At 34.9% G+C, this 21,534-nt stretch overlaps 2 protein-coding genes, 2 long non-coding RNA genes and 1 pseudogene across 13 annotated transcripts; 1 reads left to right on the top strand and 4 right to left on the bottom strand.

The window, feature by feature from the left end:
* Positions 1-166: 166 nt before the first annotated feature.
* Positions 167-2,156, bottom strand: LOC133696988 (uncharacterized). Its single transcript, XR_009842787.1, has 3 exons — positions 1,924-2,156; positions 925-1,007; positions 167-332 (listed from the first exon to the last, which is right to left on the bottom strand). It is a non-coding gene; the product is annotated as an uncharacterized LOC133696988 (long non-coding RNA).
* A 3,086-nt stretch (positions 2,157-5,242) lies between these two features.
* Positions 5,243-9,762, top strand: LOC133696029 (uncharacterized). Of its 6 annotated transcripts, XR_009842595.1 has the most exons (6): positions 5,243-5,565; positions 6,650-6,723; positions 7,201-7,262; positions 7,690-8,847; positions 9,016-9,096; positions 9,183-9,762. XR_009842595.1 is itself a non-coding variant. In XM_062118043.1 (4 exons), the coding sequence occupies exons 1-4, from the start codon at positions 5,302-5,304 to the stop codon at positions 7,851-7,853; spliced, it is 564 nt and encodes a 187-aa protein (XP_061974027.1). In that variant the 5' UTR covers positions 5,243-5,301; the 3' UTR covers positions 7,854-9,762. The 6 variants fall into 6 exon arrangements, 1 of the variants encoding a protein (XP_061974027.1); XR_009842594.1 differs by having other exon boundaries at positions 7,690-9,096; XR_009842593.1 differs by having other exon boundaries at positions 9,016-9,762.
* Positions 9,763-9,997: 235 nt separating this feature from the next.
* On the bottom strand, positions 9,998-12,402 carry LOC133696619 (phosphate transporter PHO1 homolog 3-like; annotated as a pseudogene).
* Positions 12,403-12,800: 398 nt separating this feature from the next.
* Positions 12,801-14,473, bottom strand: LOC133695701 (uncharacterized). Its single transcript, XR_009842516.1, has 2 exons — positions 13,803-14,473; positions 12,801-13,108 (listed from the first exon to the last, which is right to left on the bottom strand). It is a non-coding gene; the product is annotated as an uncharacterized LOC133695701 (long non-coding RNA).
* A 295-nt stretch (positions 14,474-14,768) lies between these two features.
* On the bottom strand, positions 14,769-20,063 carry LOC133695700 (rhamnogalacturonan I rhamnosyltransferase 1). Of its 5 annotated transcripts, none has more exons than XM_062117626.1 (8): positions 19,966-20,063; positions 19,244-19,531; positions 18,172-18,239; positions 17,761-18,096; positions 16,570-16,859; positions 15,963-16,167; positions 15,446-15,603; positions 14,769-15,336 (listed from the first exon to the last, which is right to left on the bottom strand). In XM_062117626.1, the coding sequence occupies exons 2-8, from the start codon at positions 19,485-19,487 to the stop codon at positions 15,063-15,065; spliced, it is 1,575 nt and encodes a 524-aa protein (XP_061973610.1). In that variant the 5' UTR covers positions 19,488-19,531; positions 19,966-20,063; the 3' UTR covers positions 14,769-15,062. The 5 variants fall into 5 exon arrangements, with proteins under 5 accessions (XP_061973610.1, XP_061973608.1, XP_061973611.1 ...); XM_062117624.1 differs by lacking the exon at positions 19,966-20,063 and adding an exon at positions 19,625-19,946; XM_062117627.1 differs by lacking the exon at positions 19,966-20,063 and having other exon boundaries at positions 17,761-17,923; positions 18,008-18,096; positions 19,244-19,944.
* Positions 20,064-21,534: the final 1,471 nt, after the last annotated feature.

Raw genomic sequence — 21,534 nt, forward strand, 5'->3', positions numbered from 1 at the left:
TGAGCAGGTGAAGTACTCCAACAATTTTTTCCACTGATGCTGTCACGACCCGATCCCCGGATCCATGACCGGCACATAGGCAAGGTTCCCCTCCAAGGTTCCATACCTATGTGAACCCAAACTTACACACAAACTTATCCTAACTCAATCAGAGTTCAACGCAGCATTTATAACAAAATCAACTTCATAATATAATTGAATTGTCTTAATACAAGAGTTTATATAAGTTCAGAGTTTTGGAGCACTAACTAGACATAAAGGAAGGTACAAATTACTACCAAAAGAGCAGGTTCTGAAGGTCCAACAAAATGACCTGCTATCAAGCTATAAGCCTGAAAAGGATAAATAATGAGATGGTGAGTTCAACAACTCAGTGAGTAGATAACGTTCAATATACACACACGAGGTAATACAGCAATGAGCAATATATATACAAGTATGGATTTAGGTTCTTATGGAAGTGTTCTCAAATTGGCCATAACAAGAAGATCATATGGTAAAACTCGTCAGAAAATCAAAATGCAATGAGCATGAGGCTCCGTACTGTGGGATGATCAGTCCACACAGGTTGGTGACTCCCCCGACCAACTAGGGTTCAGATACGATGTGCACAAAGACTAACACTACCCTGTTAGCATGGGTATTCTGACTGACATACCATAGGTTCATAATCATAATCTAACAAACATATTCATATCTCAAAACTCAACTCATGACATCAATCAAATGAGGAGCTATCAATTCAGAAGTCAATTCAAAATATATGTTGGTTCATATCAAGAATTCAGATTCAATAATTGATCATGCTTTATCAAAACAAGGATAATAATTAACATATATATTATCAAGAAGCATGATCCAATTCATATTAGCAAATCAAATATTTATAATATTTCTCATGCATATGGAAAATTATCCACTCACCTGACTTGAAAGCAATAAAACTCAAAGCTGATATCGAAGAAAAAAATCCTACTGACGTCCCGCCGGTAGAATATCAGGATTATCTGAATATAAAGGAGACATATTTAAGAATGACTCAAAAGAATATATATAACCTATTTAATACACTTATCTAAGGGTGTATTCCATAACCCTAAATGTTTTTGAACTAACTAGTTATCTTTCCTAAAAACCTAACATTTAACGGTTTTCCCGAAATCTAATCCATAATAAAGCAATTAATAAAATTGGTAATAATTCACTAAATAATCCTCAATTATTCATCAAACCAATCTGAAAAAGATAATAGTACAGCTAGGGACTAATCTGGAATTTATCATATTTTTAAGGGTCAAATTGCAACTTTTGTCAAATTGGAGGACCAAACTAAAATTTATCATAAATCCATGAATATACTGAAATTATGTCCATAATTCATCCTCATTTCTGTCCAGATCATCTCATTATACTCCAGGGACCATTCTGGAATTTTACCAAATTTTTAGGATCAAATTGTAATTTTGTCAAATTGGAGGACCAAATTGAAAGTGTTAAATTCTCTTATCTATACAGTAATTCTGTCCATAATTCATATGTTATTCTGTTCAGAATCTTGGAATAGGCTCCAGGGACCATTCTGCAAATTTTCCAAAGTTTGGGGACTAAACTGTAATTTTCCAAAATTGAGGGACCAAATTGAATTTTCGTCATCTTCAACCTCCAACCCAGAATTTTCACAGAAACCTACTGTTCTCCACTGATTTTTAACTCAACATTCACCATTCAAACAAAACTATAACTCAAAATTATCACAATCTTCCATAATCAACTAAATCATCAATTAACCACAACAATCAACCCCCAACATTCAATTTAATTCATCAATTAAACTCAAAACACAAATTTCATAACCCTAACATTTATCAAAACCGAAATTAAAGCTAAAGAAAACATATTATATACATTAAAGCATAATCTTACCCCTTTTTATTTATTTCCTCCAACTCCTTTCCTTTTTCCCTTATTTTCCCCTCTTTTCTCTTCTTCTTCTTCTTCCTCTTTCTCCCTTCTCTCTCCCGTCAGTTTTTTTTACTCTAAATTTTCAGATCTCTTGTTTTTTTTTTTTTCTATTTATATATATTATGTATTTATACAATTACTACAATACCCTTCATTTAATTATTCCTACATCTTAAGCCTTCAAGGGCTTTATTGTATTTTCCTACTTATTTATTCAAAACATCACAGATGCTTTGAGAATTGTGTCTTTAGAAAGGTTTTAGATACACTGATCAAATTATTGAATAATTAGCTTGCAATGAATCGGAATGTGTATTTTCTGAAGGCATCCTGGCAAAACATTAAAGCATGCATCTACATCTATGTATATGTTGGGAAGTGGGGTTAAACAGAATTGGATGGTTTTAGGACTGTGGAAATAGTTAAACATGCATCAGGAATTAGCTAAACAAGTCTCCTCATAAACACCAGGGACCCACAACTCCTAGGTTTTTCTAGGAAAAAGACCTTCTAAGTTCTAATCATATGATTGGGTGAAGACCCACAGCTGAGATCCTTTCCAGCTGAATCAAGAGCTGAAGTTTTTTTCTAGTAAAAACAAGATTACCCTTTTCCACTCCTATAAATATGGTGGATTTCATAGCCTGAGGATGAATAAAATTGGGTTCAAAATTGGTAAAAAACTAGCCTTCCTCCCTAGTTTTTCTCTTTTCTCTTTTATGTCGTCTCTCTCATTTCATTCTCTCTCTCAACCATGATCTCAACCACACCAACTCAGCACCATCGTGAATAATGATGACCCAACCTTCTCCTCCAACCCATCCCATCACGATGAACAATAATACCATCGCGAACTTCTCTCTCTTTCTCCTCTGCAAGCTTTTTCTTCCTCCTATCACACTCGACTCAGACCATCATTCCTTCCACCAACATCTTCGTCCGCCTCATGCCAGACCAGTGACGGCAACTCCACCACTCACATGCTTGGAACAACCATCGTTCTTCTTCTCTCTCACTTCTACAAATTTCTTCTTCCTCCTCCCACAACCAACGCAAACCACCATTTTCCCCACCAATACCTCTTAAGTCACCAGCTAAGCCTCATGATCACGGCTGAGACTCATGTGCCAGATGAGTTTCTCCTCCTTCCACCCTTCTTTTCCTCTCTCACATTTTGTAGGTTCTGGTTGAATGCAGTAGTTCACGTTTTACAATTTAATTAACCTTCCACGTGGGCCGAATCAGTTCTGGCCTAGCCTAAGTGGTTGGGTTAGGTCCGATTAAGTCTAAAAAGATCTGTTGGGCGGAGATCAGCCCAACCCAACCAAAATGGGCACAGTCCAGTTAGTTGGGTTGGCCTCGTCCATATATTTAATAATATAATATAATATAATATATATTATATATTATAAAATTTTTAAAAAAAATTAAAAAAAAACAAAAAAAATCCAAAACATTTCAAAAAAAATCCTTTCAGAAATATTGCAATTTTCTTACATGTTTTTCTACCAATTTTGCATAATATCAGGTTGTATATTTATACTATGAAATACAGATATGGTATTAAAATACCCGGTTTTTCTCTGAAATAATAATAAAAAAATCTCAAAATTTTTAAATTAATTTCCTCTTTCCAAAAAAATATTTTTTCTTTATGTATACGATCAAATTCTAAAAAAATTTCCAAGCATATTTTTATAAAAAAAACAAAAAATTTCATCTTTCTCATGTTTTAAAAAGCAAAAAAAATAGATATCGTAACCAGTTTATAATTATCCATTAGAATTTGATCAAAATATCAAAAATCCTTTACCAATCATTTCATTCAGTTTATATTAGGGTTTAAATGTAGACTTTAATATTTGAGGATGCAAAACTACACGGTAGAGTATACCCTCATGTATTAAAGATACAAAAATGTAAAATATACGACGCTAAAATTTGAACTTTAGAATGGTTAGGATTTTAGCTCAATAAGGTAGAAACTCTCTAATAAAGAGAGATTTGCCTTAGACCTTAGAAAAAAGATCAAAAAATAGAAATTTGACCTAGAAAAAACAATTAAATAATAATACAATTTACGTTAGATATAATACACTAGAGGTGATGCGTCTTCCCCTTACACAACCAGTCTCTAATTGATCGACCAAACCAATAGGCACATTCAAACCCACCTTCACTTACTTATTTTGATGTTTATTAGTGATTTATTATCATTTTAACATGGAACATAAAATTATATAAAAACTCCCTCTTAACAATTAATTTGATATTAGTGATTTATTATCATTTTAACATGGAACATAAAATTATATAAAAACTCCCTCTTAAAAATTAATTTGAAGAAAGAAAAACCTAAAGAAACAAAACAAAATGGCTAAAAAAGCCCTGTGTTGAGACCCAGATTATCTACCTTTAAAAAAAAAACACAAATGACAAGTCATTTGTGTTTGTTTTAAATCAAATAGTGGGCCTAACATGGCTGAAACCTATGATCATATAGCTTTCCTGCATGCTTTAACCAAGTGAGATAAGGCACCAGTTTCTTTTGAAAATGCTTAAGTTAATATATTAACTTCCTTTTTTTCTAGTTGAGAAAAAAAATATGGCGCCCTCAAGTCTCAAACCCACAACCTTATATTGCTTTTATATGTTACACGAAGCTTGTAACCAAATGATTAAAAAAATATATTAACATAGTTTTACTATTTATATAAACAATTAAACCGAACTCTCAAATTTTTTAGTTGCTAGTATAATATTTCCTTTCTCATTTCATAATTTATGATTAATTCTTATTACAATCTTAATGAATTATAATATAATATGCGAGTAACCACGTTATCAAATTTGTTTCGAAGTTGATCCGGTGTAAAGTTTGAGTTATAAATTTCATAAATTGATTTTGGTTGATTTAAGTTAATTTATTTTTAAAAAAATAATTAAATTTAAAATTATATCATTTGAAAATATTTTTTTTAAAAAATTAACAGGTTTTAATTGGATTAACAAGATTTCAGATCCATTAAATTTTTAACCTGGTAATATTACATCTATCACTCTTTATTTAATTAATTTCTATCACTCTTTATTTATTTTTATTTTTTATAAAACTCACCTTAAACCAAGTCCATCTAATTACAGATACACCTGCTGTACGATACCGGGTTTAATAATATTTACAGTAATGCTATACATATCCTGAAATCAAAAGGGAAAGAAAAAAAATAAAAATGAAAACGACACCGTAAAGCTTTTAATAAGTCGACGTCGCTCTCTTTTTAAAGAGTGTGCACAAACAGAGCTGAAAGGTTTTCATCCCTGTGCTTTAGGGCAACAATGGCGTTAAGACTGGGAATGCTAAAATGTACTGCTGAAGCAAACAATGGGTGTAGGTTAGGAATCAGGAAGTGGACCCATGTTGTAGCCATGGCTCCGCCGTTGGATGGAGCCTTAGAAAGCTCGATTGCCTCTCCACAATTCACCCTGCCCGAGTTCGATGCAAACCAGGACACAAGCAACAGCAGTAGCGATTTCGGGTTCACGTTTCCGGGTTTTTCGTTTGGTGGGTCCATGGAACTCATGGCTGTTCCTAAAAGGAAGGTAAATTTATTCACTCTATTTCTGTTTCTCAATATTAAGCATTTGATCGCTATTTTTCGTTATAAATTTTTGTGACTATACTTTTTTATCTGTGTTTGTTGGTTTTAGAATCTGGGTTTGTAATATTTGTAATGAGTTTTGTTATAAGTAGGGTTTCGGGTTTCATAATTGATGCCCATATGACTTGAAAGTCTAGGAATCATTTCTTTTTTATCATTAGATTTTGAAACATTAGTTTTATGATGCTCTTTCTGATTAAAATCTTTCTCAGGATTCGGTGCTGCTGTTTTAGATTATTTTGTTTCAGTACTGAATTTTATGTTGTACAGTTTATTTATGATGCTCTTTCTGATGTTCTAATGCCCAAATTTATAACTTATATAAGAAGTAAAACAACACATAGCACAATGCATAACATTGTGGAAGAATCCACAACGTGTTTTCAACAATTTGTAAGAGCCACTGGAACTTGATGATCCCAATACATCTAAAAGTCAACCTTCTGCATTACAGCATCAGTACACAGCTACATAGTAGGTATTGTTGACTGAAATGAGACATAAAACTATCAGAGAAAATGTGGTTTTTTGAATTTAAGGTGTACTGAGGAGATAATGGTAGTTTATCTTGCTTTATTTCTGTACTGTTTGGTGTCATATTTAGTGTGACAGGAGTAAGCTTTTTCTTGGGGGATTTTGATGCTATAATCAGTTTGGTTCCATATTTTGAGCGTGACAAGGTTGACCAGATATTGTCCATTTTATATTGGGGGTTTTGCTCTCAGTAATCAGTGTTGGCCATTATAGTTTCTTTCATGAGCTTTTTTTTCCAAGCTTTTTGATAATTTATGTTGCATAGTGTTTTTCCCCCCAGTTATGAGGTCTGCTGATGCATGACTCCTTATACATTCATTAATTTTCAGGTGAATGGTAATTGCTTCTTGTATGCATGAATATGGTGTTCTACACAGTGAAATCTATTCTTGTGTGATCTTCTTTTCTTTTTTAATGTTTCATTGAATTGGTTTTTCCTTTTTTTTCCTCTTAATTATAGTGATGATTCTTAATTCTTTTTCATCATGCAGGTTACTCCCCATAAGAGAGGTATACGAAATGGGCCAAAGGCATTGAAACCATCACCAGTGATTATTCGCTGCAAGTAAGGATTTGTCAATGATGTTGGCAATTTATGGAAATCATTATTGGAAGCAAAAATTTGACAGTTTTATATGATGAAAACCTAAAAGATAAACCTCTATAGAGACATTGAACTAAAGAATTCACAATACAAGTTGCTCATCCTGCAAGTAAAGCGTTGTTTGTTTCACATAAAATATGTTTTCATAATATATTTTTCTCATTTTCTAACCTGATCAACGGAAAATATTTTCCTCATTTCTAATGAGTACATGGGAGTGAATGAATTCATTTTTCCATCTGATATTTTTAAGTGCATTTGAATCTCGTATGTTACCCGTAATTCAATTTCAAACCCATTGTTAAATCTTATAATTACTGTTTCTAAAATTGAGGATTATATTTGTGTTTGATTCCAGCTCCTTGAATATTTGCCTATGAGTACAGAATATACCAGTGCCTTTTAAATGATGTTCTGCAATTGATTGTTTGGTTGCAGGAGTTGTGGTCAAGTTAAGCTACCGCACTTCTACTGTTGCAGTGGAGACAGGGGGAAGAATGGTGAGCGAAATAATTGAACAATCTGGGTAATGCATGTGCATTGCTTGTGTTTCTGTTCTTTTAGGAACAGCAGTCTTCAGTTTAGTTTGTACCTTCATTATTTGGACTATTGCATCATGTTTGTGCCTATACATTAAGTTGAATGTTGTTGATGAAAAAGGAATTAGAAAGTTTCCCATAGTTACCCAAGTTAATTAGTTAGCTCCGACGGCATTCCGACCAATGAACAGGTGATTAGGTTAGCACACACAACACAAGAAATGTGTACAAGATTTGACCGACCTAGCAGTAGCACACATTAAATTAAAGGGAGAAAATATTATTCTGTCCATAAAACATGCAAAGTAGCCACATTTCAATCTGACAAATATTTCTCAGTTTCATAAAATGCTGACTGCATTCTCTTCTTTCTCCCTCCAACCCCAAGAGACGTTTCACCTCCCAAGCGATCCACGAAATGCTCGTGTGACGCCACTAGCTGAAATCAGACTACATCGCACCGAAACAGTACATCGTAATTCCGTTACAACCAATCAAGTGAGAGGCTTCAAATCAAATGTCAAAATCAAGGGTCTGATTGCTCGAAACTAGACGAGTGCATTGGTATTAGGAGCATCGGATTCTTGATTCTTTTTAGCGCAACTCACTGGAGGGATGGTAGCAGAGTGCATCTTTCATAGGGCACATTATAAGATGACACCACCCCTGCAAGAAGAAGGGGAGAGAGACGGACACAAGTAAGAAATCTTCAATGGCAATGTGGGTTGCCGAGTCTCTGAAAATTCCTTCTGGCTTTTGTCGTCTTGTTTATTCAAGGAAAAACGAAGGTAATTATAATCAATTATACTAAAATAGTCTTCATGAAGTCATTTTGGCTACCTTTGAGTAATTAGTGTATGTGTTTGCTTCAGAGTCTATTATTTTGTTTTGCTGAAACTAAACATGCAGTATTAATCTCTTGGATACAGATAGTAATAATAATTAACAAAGGCATATATAGTGAAGGTGAATTTGGAAGAGATGAGGGAAAGATGAAGTTCGGAAAGCAGTTCAAGCAACAAAAGGTGGACTGCTGCTTAGATGGATTATAATGGTCTTAAAAAGAATACTGGAAGAGATCTTGCTGTACAAGCAAAGCAGGCAACCCTCAACACCTTTGAGATCCTTACACCACAAATTAACTTTGCACAGACCCTTCAGTGGACTAAACCTACAATCTACCGATCTCTCCAGTAAAGGAGATATTGAGGACCAAGTGATAGATGTTAATGCGTTGCCCCAAGATGGTTGTAGAAAGTTTTACACGACTCAGTTCCTGAGGGAGTCTGAAGAAGGAGGCGAACTAGAGGTTAAGTTCTTTAAGAAACTTGATGAACAACTTAACAAGTTTAACACTTTTTACAAGGATAAGTTGGATGAGATGAAGCATCTTTGCTGAATAAACAAATGGATGCCTTTATTGCCTTGCGGATTAAGGTGGAGAGCCCTGGTTTTCACGACTCTTGTGCGAAGAAAAGTTGTGATACTGGTGTTGTTACCACAAACCCCTTGAAGAGCTGTAGCCCAAGCAGAGACACACCTTCAGGTATGGGAACATAAAAGGTGTGATTTGTCAGTTGAGTTGCAAAGCATCAATATGGCCTTTTATATGTTGAATAAGAAGCAAGAAACCATGGAGAGATCAGAAAAATGGACCAAGAATGATTTTAGCTGAAGGACTGTAGTTCAGTATTATATGCAATATTATTTTCAGGATTGGAGGATATGGATGTTGGATGCGGAGTTGAGATGAGTAACGATTTTCAGCCAGAGAAATCTACTTATGAACAGAGTGGTGATGCATCTCTCTGATCTTATCGCAGTTACAATGGGTTCCTCCAATTAAGAAGTTCAGACTTCAAATTTTGTTCCAATATGCAGGAAGGGAGCATATGGAATCGACCATTGAGATGGATAGAAGAAATGATTATGACCAAGAAGAGTCTACTCATTGTCCGGGAGTGAATGAAATTAATGCCACAAATTATGGTAATGCTCACCAAGAGAAGGACAACCTCATTGACTACAAAGAAGATCCTCTGAAAATCCTTGAACGCGAGAAGATTAATAATTCTCTTAAATCTCGACTACCAACCATAAAAGGTGTCATTAAGGATTCAAAAGAATAGGAGCTGAGCATCAAGATAGAGGATCTGAAGAAAGTTGAAGAGCAGCTATGCTAATCGAATTCTATCAGAAACTTCTTCTTCTAAAACACTACAGTGGCAGTTTTTCAATGATCTGCACAAGTTCTACCCATGAAAGATGTTATTGCACCTGATCTCATAGATTTGCTGTGTGTTTATTGTTTGGCAAATGGTCAAACCAGTTATATGAACCTCGCATCATTTTCAAAGATACGAAAGGGTCAAGACTTTTACTCAAAGAACTTAATGTTCTCTTACATTTCCAAATACTTATAGCATGCATTGACAAGAGAACTTAATGTTCTCTTACATTATATATATTGTCAAAGATTCCTCTGTTGCCACTAGTTTTTTTTTTTCAAAAAATCTTGCCTTTAACATTGTCAAAAACATGTGCAATGGCTATCATTTCTTTATTGCCTCCAGCTTTGTCAAATGTTGTGGCAAAGCTTATTCATCGTCGTCGTCATCTTCCACATTGTTGAAAGGTAAAGGCAGACTTAAATCAAATGAATGTTCCTTTTAGGAGTGATTTACATTTTATGGGAAGTTAAGATTTATCAACTGTAGGTATTATTTTTTTCTGGTTCCTCCTTTTGCTACTAACCATGGCTCCAAAATATACTGATTTGTGAGGGACAAGGAGTTTGTCTCTCAGCCATCTATTCTTAGAATGGCGCTGAAGAAGCCCCCAGTCAAAAACAAGATCCCAATATGTGCCAAAGATTGCTGCAATGAATGAGAAAACCCATGCTATTGCTTTCCAATAATCCCCTTTGTTAATGTTGTAAGCTGTCCTCAAACAAACAGCTACTACTGTCAAACAAATGGATAATAGCCACATGAAAGGTTGGGATAAGGTTTTTCATATTGAAAGAAATGAGCGACGAGAAGTAGAAAGTAATTGTAGACCCTATGCTAAAAGAAAAGTAGTGTTACCTGTAAAGAGGAAACATTGTTTGCATGTATGTGATCCTTCCTGGCTTTTTCATGATTTTGCGGGCTTTTACGATTAAAATAAGGGCAATTATCAGGGCTACTGTGCAGCCAGAAAAGAAACCTATAAAATTTCTCAGAATTATCAACTAATCAATAGCAGTCATGAAAGATCTCAAATCTAAAGAAAGTAGCTTTTTTTTACATCTAGATACTTGAATCACGTTGCAACACAAATATTAACTAGTATGATCTTACGTACCCATGTAAAATGTTATTCTATGTCTTTCTTTCTTCGCTTTTGGCCTTAAGACGCGCATGCCGTTACTCCGATTTGAGTTCGAGAAATGCTTAATGAATGTTGCCTCAACCCTTTCCATAAGCTTGGTAACCTATGATGGAATATACATTTAAGTTAAATAAGGCATTGGTCGACAGAATGAACCCTCAACAAGCGAAAAATGTATAGGATTAAAAACATATAAATTGAATGTATTAGTGTCTTGTTGAACATTATGAAGCAGAAACTATGCTCACTTCATCAGAGCTTCCAAGGAAGGAGTTATCCACCATTTTCATGTAAACTTGTGATGCATCCCTTGTGGTAATCTGACAGAATTATGCAAAGCGAATTGGGGAAAAAAAACATATCAAACTCTCCTGAGGATTAGAATACAAGTAGAGAATAAGAGGAATCTGAATTCCCGAGGGATGATTTACATACCTTATCATACTTCTTCATAATTTTTGAAAACGCCAATGTATTCAAGAAGCTGTAACTCTTAAGAAGGCGAAGCTTTTGGTAAAATTCAAAAAAAGCACCCTTGAGTTGGTAGTTGGTCTTCAACTTTTCTAAGATTTTCCCTTGTAAATTTAAGTTCTGTTTGTTGGGGAACTTTAAGGAAGCTTTTGATGGTCGAGCGAGGTGTCGCCAGTGTGTTAATCTTCACACGGTTTAGTATCTCTAATGGAGCTGGCCTAAAGGTTCTGTCCATGCTCTTCGGTTTCTCTTCTTCTTCTTCTTCCTCCTTCTGGTCACTATGATCGCTTTCCTTCTCCACTTTATCATGGTCTGATTCACCTGAGTGCGCATGCAAGCTTTGGCCTTCCTCAATCGCATCCATTAAATGTAGTCCTCTTCCTGCTCATTGAGAAGGATTTTAACGAAGTTAGCAAAACATTTAAGAAAGATGATTGGACTTTTAAAAATGCTTTTGAAGGCAATGGTAATATATGTAGGCCTGTGGTTGATTTAACTAGAGGAACTTACTGCGTTCTCTAGCTCCAGATGGAGAAGAAGCTGCCAATGCAGCAGTAAAAGTTGCAACGTCTGAAGCAAGACGAGTCATATCTGCCACTCTATCAGACCACCCAGCGGGATTCTCCACTTTTATCCTGAAAGCAATCAAAGCATCCATTTGCTTATTCAACATCGCAGCCTCTTTCAATACCTCCTCCACTTTAGACCTGTAAAACTTGTCCACTTTATTGAACTCGTCATCAAGCCTTCTGAAAAACACAAGCTCGTATTCTCCTCCTTGGACAGAAGGCATAACAAATGCAGTCCGATAGCTTTGAGAGCCATCGAGGTTCACAGAATTCACCAAAATAGGATGTAGTTCAAGATCAGGAGAAGAAGGGCTCATAGGGGTGTAGTTAGTACTATTCCGTCGTGTCAGGCCACTAAAAGCTCTATATAGTGTGAGCTTTCTTTTTAGGCCTCCTGGGGTGGTTGCAGGTGGGTTAGTTCTTAGTCGGAAACTTTGTATCTCTTTCAAAAGGGTCTTGAGAAAATCGTAGTCCATGTATGCTTCTTGCCATTCAGGCACCGCTTGCGCTGTGAACTCTTTCCCAAACTTCATTTTTCAGGTTTTAGATATGTTTGGTAGTAGCAGTAGTAGTTTAAAACTTCAATTTATGTAAAGTAATATGCCTTCGAGTGAGAATAATCTTTTAAAGTTTACCCGTTCTTGAATTGTGATATTTCCGACTAAATTAGCCTCAGGACATTTCTTTTTTAAAATATATGTTTTGTGATGTGGATATTTCTTTTTCTTTTTTTTTAAATGCTAAGTCGATCCTGCTATCAGGACATTAATTTCTGGTAAAATGTAAGAAAGGACATTATATATATATATATATATATGCAGCAGTCCACTGGTGAGCAATCCTCTGGTGAAGCTTTCTGCCGGGTGTAGTCTTCTGGTGAAGCTTTCTGCCGTGTGTGGTCTTCTAACTTCGGGTAGAACCTCAACTGGACTGGACTGCTGCATATATATATATATATGCAGCAGTCCTCTGGTGAAGCTTTCTGCCGTGTAGTCTTCTAACTTCAGGTAGAACCTAAAGTGGACTTTGAAATGCACCCTGAAATTAACTTTATCTAATAACAAGTAATTTTAAAGAATTAGCTTGATGATCTAGGAAATATGTTTTATTTCTTAAATTAAAAGTCAGGAATTAAGAGAATTTATCAAATTTCTTAAAATATATCCACTAATACCTAACAATATATCACTAATTACTCTTTCAGCATCAGAACAAATAAAACCCAACTGTTAAGTGAAAAAGCTATTTGCAGCGTGAATTTCTGAAGGTAGAAGAACAAATCCTAGTCCCTCGTAAGCGACTCCTTCCTTCCCCTGTAACATCGGATGATTTCTTTGGGCGTTTGGGATTCTCAGATCACGGTCGTCTTCACGTCTCCGTGCCCAAAACCTTATTCTTATTCCCATAGGCATATTCGTTATTATTTACTCATAATATATATATTACACCGATCAAAAACTGAGCTAAGCATAAAATCCACCAATTACATATGAACAGACGATGAAACCTCTAGGAGCCTAAAATACATTAGCATGTCAAATATAAAAAAGATGATTGTACGAAAAGCTAAGGAATAATACTTGATAATAAATCATCAATAATTCTGATATACATGATGGGATCCAACTGAAATATGTCTTTTATAATTAGGGACCAATTTGTAATTTTCCTGAAATCCAGGGGTCAAAGGACTAAAATGAAAGTATAATAACGCAACGGCCAAATTGGAGTTCCTCATTAAACCTATCACTCACTTCCCTCTAAAATTTCAAAATATGTTTCAGGGATCAAATTTTAATTTTTTTCAAAATTCAGAGACTAAACTGTAGCTTCTACAAATCAATGACTAAATTGAAATCCAACCATCTCCAACCTCAAATCAAACGTGTCCAGGTTTCCAGCAAATGTTATTATAAATTTCTGAACACTTCTTACACATCAATCTCAAAATCATTATTTGTAACAAAATCAATTAATTTCACCATTACCCATAACAATCACGGATTAACTTCAAATCTTTAGAAACCCCAATAAAAATCATAATCATAATTAACAACAACAATCATGTATATCAAAGTATAAACCTTACCTTAAAAACCCATTTTCTCCAACCTTCATCTCCTTCCTTTCTCTTCTTTCTCTCTTCTTCTCTTTCGATTCAGCTCTCAATCTTTCTGGTTTTTTTTTTTAAAAAAAAAACTCCACATATATATATATAAAACTGAGCTCTAATAAAGCTAGTCTAATGCACATTTCGATCAAGAAAGAACGTTCCCAGACGATTCAGAGCAATCTACTTCTCCGGGCACACAGCGGCTGTCCCCTTTTCGGTAGCAGTTATACTTGCTTTCCAAATTCTAATGTCGATTGTTTCATGTTCAATAGTGGAGACAAGCTTGTAGTAACTGAATACAAGAGTGGACTGTAGGATGAGAAGCTGAACTCAACCCAAGGCTTGAGATTGCAGTTGGAATAAGAACAGGGGAAAAGAAGGTGCTGCGGATCGATGAGGCTTTAAAGCAGAGGGAATCAGAATTGGACGAGTTGGTATACTGCCAAGAGAGGAGGCGGCTCAAGAGTCCTGGTCTCGTTGGGGAGCAAGGTGAAATTATATTTTGGGAGTACAAGTAGAACAATGCATCAAATGTCAAGATACTGAGGCCATTACTTTCTGGACGCCCTTCATGGAGTTCTCTATAGCGAGGAAAGAACACCCTTGGCAGTTCGCATGCATATCAGTTACAAGTATTCATATCCAAGTAAAAGCAACCAGACAAAGATAAGTGTTCTTAGAAACAGTTATTATAACCTATTTTTGTTTTTAAAGGAAACATAATGGCACTTTGCATGCCTTTGAAATTTGAGTTGGCCACTTCGTGCAGAGTTTGAGATCAACTTTTCTGTATTATTTCACTTTGTATTAGGAAAGAAAAAGATCCATTTCTTTCATTTACAATCTTTCTTTACCGTTTTCCTGGGCCTATCTTTGACATTGTTTCTGTTAGCTCACAAACAGAGTTCTTCAGCAAATAAAGCATTACATCAGAGAAAAGGCTACCGTTGTAAATTTTTAACTGTGGGATTATATGGCATTCCTGAACAAACTTTTGGCTGGAAAAGAAATGAATAAATATATCAACAGGGAAAAAAAATTGAAGAGCGAGTGACTTTGATAGCCGGAATGGGCACTCAAAGGTTCTGTTCTGTCGTTCCTTACAAATCTTTAAGGTAGGTGTGTATAGTTGGGTCGATTAGGGAGTCCAGCCATGAAAGCCACGTGATATGTGCACCACACTGCTTAAGAAAAATTAAGTGGAACACCATCTCAATCTGCTTGGTTTTGTTGCAATCACCGAATTGAACTTGAGTTACCAGGTCCTAATAAATCATCACAATTTGCTCCCTCACAAAGGCACTCTTGAGGGTTTGCATAAAAATAATCTTCCTCTTTTGGTTTATCTGCAATAACCCTACGTCGAGTTGGCTGTCCCATCCTCTTCTCATGTGCCGATCTAACAGCAACTGCAAACTCATTCCATGAGAGTGTCCCATTCTGATGCAAATCCAGCAACTCTACAAGTCTTTTACGGTCTAGAAGGATTGTCTTTTTAAACCCACGATACCTGCACAAACACTAATCAGGACTTCTGCAGGATGCTTCAACTGATATGATTTATTTCCTTGGTAAAATGATATAAGATAAACACCCCTTGCGAGAATGGGTGTTTGTACCTGCGGTGACCTTCCACAACTTTTGCCATGTTTCCATCATAGGTGGGAATGAAAGTGTCACTGGCTATTGAGACCATGAAATCGAGAGCAGCCATTTGAGATGAATGGTTCTGGAATTGCTGCAGCTCCCCTGGATCTAATAGCATTTCCTTTCTCACCTGAAATAACCTTTGACATTAAGATAAAGAAGAAATATGCAACATGCAATCAAAATGATAACAAACTAGATTCAATTACATGGAATTAGTTATTAACATGCATATTCCAAAAGTCAGCGCAGACCATTTGATGGGGCCCCTTAATGAGGCCCTCTAGTTCATTGCTTTAATAATATTACAAAAGATACAACTGCTTTGTAACTCCAGATTCAAACCCATCAGTTGGCATAGTGGGACAATCAATCAGATGGGATTCGACATGTACTGTATTCTTCTAGACATTTCTGAGTGTTGCAAAGCACCTGGCCAGATTTGCTGACATTTGAATAACACAACAGAAAGAATGGTTAATAACTCACAATCCTCGGATATGCAGCTCTTAGTACCGCAAGTCTCCGTTCACTGCCGTATATCTCACCAGCTGCAATATATATTTGTGTGTTCTTGTCAAAACCCAATGCCAGCAAAATCAATGCTGTCTCCTCAGGTGTCAATGGGCATAAACCTTGTGATCTTCTCTCCTTGGACACTATTTCTTTCTCTCTCCACCAAGGGTATGCATACCTAAATGGAATGTGCAAGTGCAATAAAAAAATTATCACACTGAGGAATGCCACAACAAAATAAAGCCACTCTGACTGCAAGTTAAAAAAAACAGATGAAAATAATTGATTGCTTCAAAGTTGGCATCCTTTCTTAAGGTGATTATAGACTAGTTATTCTGTCAAATATTTAGCAATGAAAATAATTTACTTATTTTCATTATCAAGTTAAGTATCTCCTATCAACTACTAAATAAAGGCAGACCTCTAACACAGGCCCGTGGCAGCTAAGCAGAGTAATAGTGATGAAGATTGAAGACAGACAGTTTTTTTCAGAACAAGACTGTTAGTGGGATTGTAAACTAGATACTGAAAATGAAAAGAAAAAAAAAAAAAAAAGAGCAAATTTTTCAATACAACAAACCTTAAGCGCTTGAGCTCCTTAGCTTCTTCCTTGGTGCAGCCATGAGTACAACCTGAGAAAGCCAACATGTCCATCTCATATCGCAGATGCAAAGCCACAAAAGGCCCCCTTTCCTGTAGAATGCGAACCAATTTGTACCCCAAAGATTCAATTTCAGGAGTGAATTTCAGTGCCTGAAAATTAACACGACACCTGACTTTCTGAAGATCAATTGAAATCCCATTGTTTGCCAAACGCGCATCTGTTTTATTGAAGTGCAACACCTTTCGCTTACTGAAAAGTGGCAATATCTGCATTACCAGGTCAAAGTCATTAAATAAGAAGTATTATTAACGGAAAGTGGAAACATCATCATAAATCATACATTCAGCTCCCATAGCTTAACTTTACTTTGAAAACCTTGAACGTTGAAACAAATAAATAAACCGATACTTTCAAAGTCTATAAATCAGAACCACATCCCTAATCCATTCTTACACGAGAGTTTTGCGGTGGCGTTGTACATAGTAATTTACAGTACTGAGAATCAACCAAATCTTCTAATTACCATATTCAGTGTGCTCAAATATTTTCATCATAATTTCAACCTCTGTGCTCTTTACCCCAGTTGGTTAGATTAATAATTCCACACTTTATGCTGTAACTTCGCATGCATGTATATATATATAAACAATATGAACGTGGAGAATTATAATATGAAGTCCAAAGAATGAAGAGAATGATTCCATTCTTTCCTTTTTCCCAGATGGGAAGTGACAGCTGTTTCAATTCATCATCCACTTCTGCATCATGGTTTAGGACATGCAAATCCCGTGTCAGGGGAATCCCTGTATGCAACTGGGGGAGAAGGAGATGATTCGCAGCCACCTATAATTCTTAACTAACTGTGAAATTCTTGAAAATCCACTATGTTGCATAAAGTTGACTTTCATGACAGCCTAGCAGATCTCTGAAGGATCATACAAGAGCTTCGGAAAGAATCAGAGCCTTCATTCTAAAGAACTTATGTGATGTTCTCAGATCAACCAGCTAATCTGACTAGCAAAATTGAAGCTATAATTCAGCATCTAAGAACCCAGCTTTAAAGTAAAGAACATGCACGCTCATCTACTGATTTTTACACAAACTGTTAAATGAGGATTGGTATAAACATACTTTCCACGGATACAAGCTAGTAAAAAGTAATTAAACCTGTTGCAGGTAGTATTTTTCCTGTGACCAACTAACTGGAGGCATCTCGAATACTCTGTATCCATATTTTCTATTAAATCTCTTTGGAAGCCTTCTGACAATCCGAACTTCATCTCTTAGTGAGTCAATGAAATGCTTCACATCAAATATTTCCTCAAAAGTACTGCAGAAAGAATTTGTACAGTTAATATTACAGAACTGCAAAAAGAAAAAAAATATGATAGCATGCCAAGAACAGAAAAAATACCTGTTGTCAGCCCAGAAAGATGTTTTATCAAGTTCCGGGACAATCAAAGTGAGATTCAAAAGCCTGGCAACAGCCACCATGTCACAGATCTGAAATCCCAAACCAGCCAATTTTAAAAAACCTGAAGAACAATTAAAAAACTAGCAAAAAGAATAAGTACAAACCGCAGATCGCATTTGATTCAAGCCACCATTGCAGGACACTTTAAGATAGCCATTACTTGTGTAGTTTCCTGCAAAAAAATTGCAGCTCTTGATGTCTTGGTAGATATAAAGAACCTAATGTTATCTATAAAAGAAGACTTGGACTTTTGAGAGGTTCAATATATTAAAGCTTTAATTGCAGATGCATGTAAAACTCAAACATAAGAAGGTGTTTATACAAATGGTGAACCTCTTTGCGACACAAATTGGACCACCAAATCATGAACTTTAATTCAGACGCCAGAATCAGTCAGGGCAGAAAGCTCAGAGTTAAAAAAGAACAACTAAGATGGAACTTTTGGATCAAACCAAGGTCTCATGAGAGAGCTCAGAGAAGCAAGAATTATGACTCAGCTATTAGCACTTAAATTTTAGAGCATTCTTAAATTGAAAGGCCAAAAAAACGTAACTTTATTGATTCCAAATCATGTCTAATCATTTTGCAGACCTAAAATGTCCAAACCACACAAAGCAAATACTTAAACTTGAACTGTACTCATAGATTCTTAAAAATTCCAAAACTCTACATTAACTAGATAATGTAAGATTACATAACCACCATACACCAGCAATCCATTCATAGAATGCCACGGGGATTGGGGTTAATTCAAAATATAACCAAAAATCTATTATCTAGCCAGTCAGAAGCAGAAAGTAACCTCCAAAACCCACAAAAATCACATGGTTTTTCTGCTACTGAATACTTCACTTAACTAAATAAAATAATCAACAGCTTATTTAAAAACAAGTTGGACATAAACAAAATACCAAACCTTACTACTTGTAATATACATGTATATATACACACACAGACATCCGTGATCTCGACTGCCCCCCATTTCTTATAAACCAAGATCACAAACTGCAATGTCAGATTGCCCCCAATAAGAATTCAGAATTTCAACATGAGAAACCCCAGTTATTCCAAAAAAATTCAAAAATTCAATAGTAAAAAATATATCCCTTTATAAATTCAAAGTCAAAAAATCAATAATTTTTTTTTAAAAAAAAAAGGATAAAGAGTAGGACTTACTAAGAGGAAGGAGGGGAGGGGGATGATGAGGGGGTTTAACGATGGAGACGGTGGTGTTGGCCATAAAACTGGGATGCCATAACTCTCCAACCGTAAGAAGCTGAACCAAACAGGTCCATAAAAGAATACTGGAACAAACCCTAATAAACCAAACTTGAAATCGCTTAGTTCTAGCAATGACTGTAGCCACCGGCGCTGCTATTTTCTCGCTCCTTACTCCGCTCTCAGATCTAACAACCTCCATTTCTCTCTTTCTCTCCTCATCGCCTTCTCTTCATTTACAATAAACTACAAAAAATAAATAAACAAAAATCTGATCGCTCTTGAATTTTAATTATTTTTAGAAATAAAAAGAAAATCCACATTGTGGGATGGAATTACAGTGCTATCTTGTCCTTCAAAAAACAAAAGGATAAATATAAATGAGGGAAAGGATAAGAACGTTGTTATTTAATAAAAAAAAAAAAAAGAGGTATGAGAGGATCACGAGTCGATCAAATCTCTCAATTAGCTCACACGATAGGAAAGAGGGAGGGAAAACAGTGTGAAGAGAGGGGATTCACGAGAAGAATTACAAGGAGCGGATAAATTAAAATGATATCTCAACGAACAGGCTCCAAAAAAAAGAAAAGTGTTTTTTTGGTGTCTTTGCTTTAATTTTTCTTTTCAAAATTCGGTTTCTGTTTGTCAGGTACAAATTCAAACCATACATAAATTAATACCTTGATCTTCAATAAATAAATAAATAAATATTCTTTTTAGGATAGATTGGTGGTAGATAATGCAGGGATTAGTAGATAAACTTGTTGGTTTGATCAGTTAAGATGATGTGATGATCATTCTGGCTACTTTTATCCGGTGCTGAATATCCCTGTGATTTATATTCAACTGTATACCGTAGTAAATAAATAAATTAAAAAAAAAAAAAAGAGTTTTTTCATCGTGTTGTTGTTGACGAATGTTATGAGTAGCTGATGGATTCAAGAATTCAAGATAAGAAACGATCGATGATGACGAGGTGGTTTGAAAAGGAAAGGACATTTGTTTCTTGTTTCCAAACTGATCAATCTCCGTATCCTTACATTGAACATCAATGTCTCCATCGGCTATAATAGCTGAGCAGACCAAGGACTCCTTGTCTAAGAAATTGACAGTTGATTTTCCTTTTCTTCTCTCTTAATTATCATCCCACGCCACATGTATTTCCTAAGCCTTGATTCAGATAAACAAGAAAAAAAAAAAACAACATGGTTATTAAACATGATTTGATTAAATAAGTGAATTCAATGACTGTAAATGTTTAATATCGAAACGAATTGTTTAATGACATTCGACCGGTCGGATTATTTTATAGTAATAGATTCAAATGTTATTCGGCCAATAAATATGTTTATATATAATAAAATACATTACATTTAAGATTATAATGGTTAATAAAAACTTCTACAATATCAAGTTAAATTTTAACATAACAAAAGAATAAAATAATATTATGATTGTTACAGTGAAATATATTATTTTGTTACTGTTTATATAATATTTTTTTTAAAAAAAGTAAAGAATTTCTTTTTATAAAAGAACAAAGATAAAAATAAAAGGAATAGTATAAATAGACTAAGTGATAAATATTTAAAAAAATAAAAAAATAATAGTTTTCTTCCTCCAAAATAAGTGTAAAGAAAAAATAATATAGTTATATCATTTCTACATGGAAATATCATTTTTTTAAAATATGTATAATTTTAATTTATTTTTTATTTTTCTTAAATAATATAGTTTTGACTTGCAACAATTTTTTTTAATTCAAGTATCCTTGCACCCTTTTAAAGGGTGAAATTAATCTCGTTCAGGGTTCGTGGCTGTCCCTTCCAATAATTACGCTTCCTGGAGATCGAACTTGTATTTTTATTCTTGTAGGGATATAATAATATCTTAACCGCTAAACCAACACTTTATTGATTGACTAACGACAATAACATGAGAAAGTGGTTAGATTATTCCCCATTTAACCCACAATGTCCATTAATTTCTAACAGATTGATTTAGAAAGTAAATTATAAATTAGTCTTTTTGAGTTGACCAGTCTAAAAAATATTTTATTTAAGTTGACCAGTCTAAAAAATATTTTATTTATTGATTTTTGAAAATAAAAATAAAATAAATTGAAAAAAGAACCTGGGATAAACAAAAATAACCACTTCATCTGTTTTTTAAAGCAGAAAAAACTCATTGAGGATGAATCCTTAAACGAGGAGAGGAGAGAGGGGAGAGGGGAGAGTTTCCTTAAACGA

The sequence above is a fragment of the Populus nigra genome, chromosome 6 (genome assembly GCF_951802175.1).
Source record: "Populus nigra chromosome 6, ddPopNigr1.1, whole genome shotgun sequence".
Taxonomy (NCBI): domain Eukaryota; kingdom Viridiplantae; phylum Streptophyta; class Magnoliopsida; order Malpighiales; family Salicaceae; genus Populus; species Populus nigra.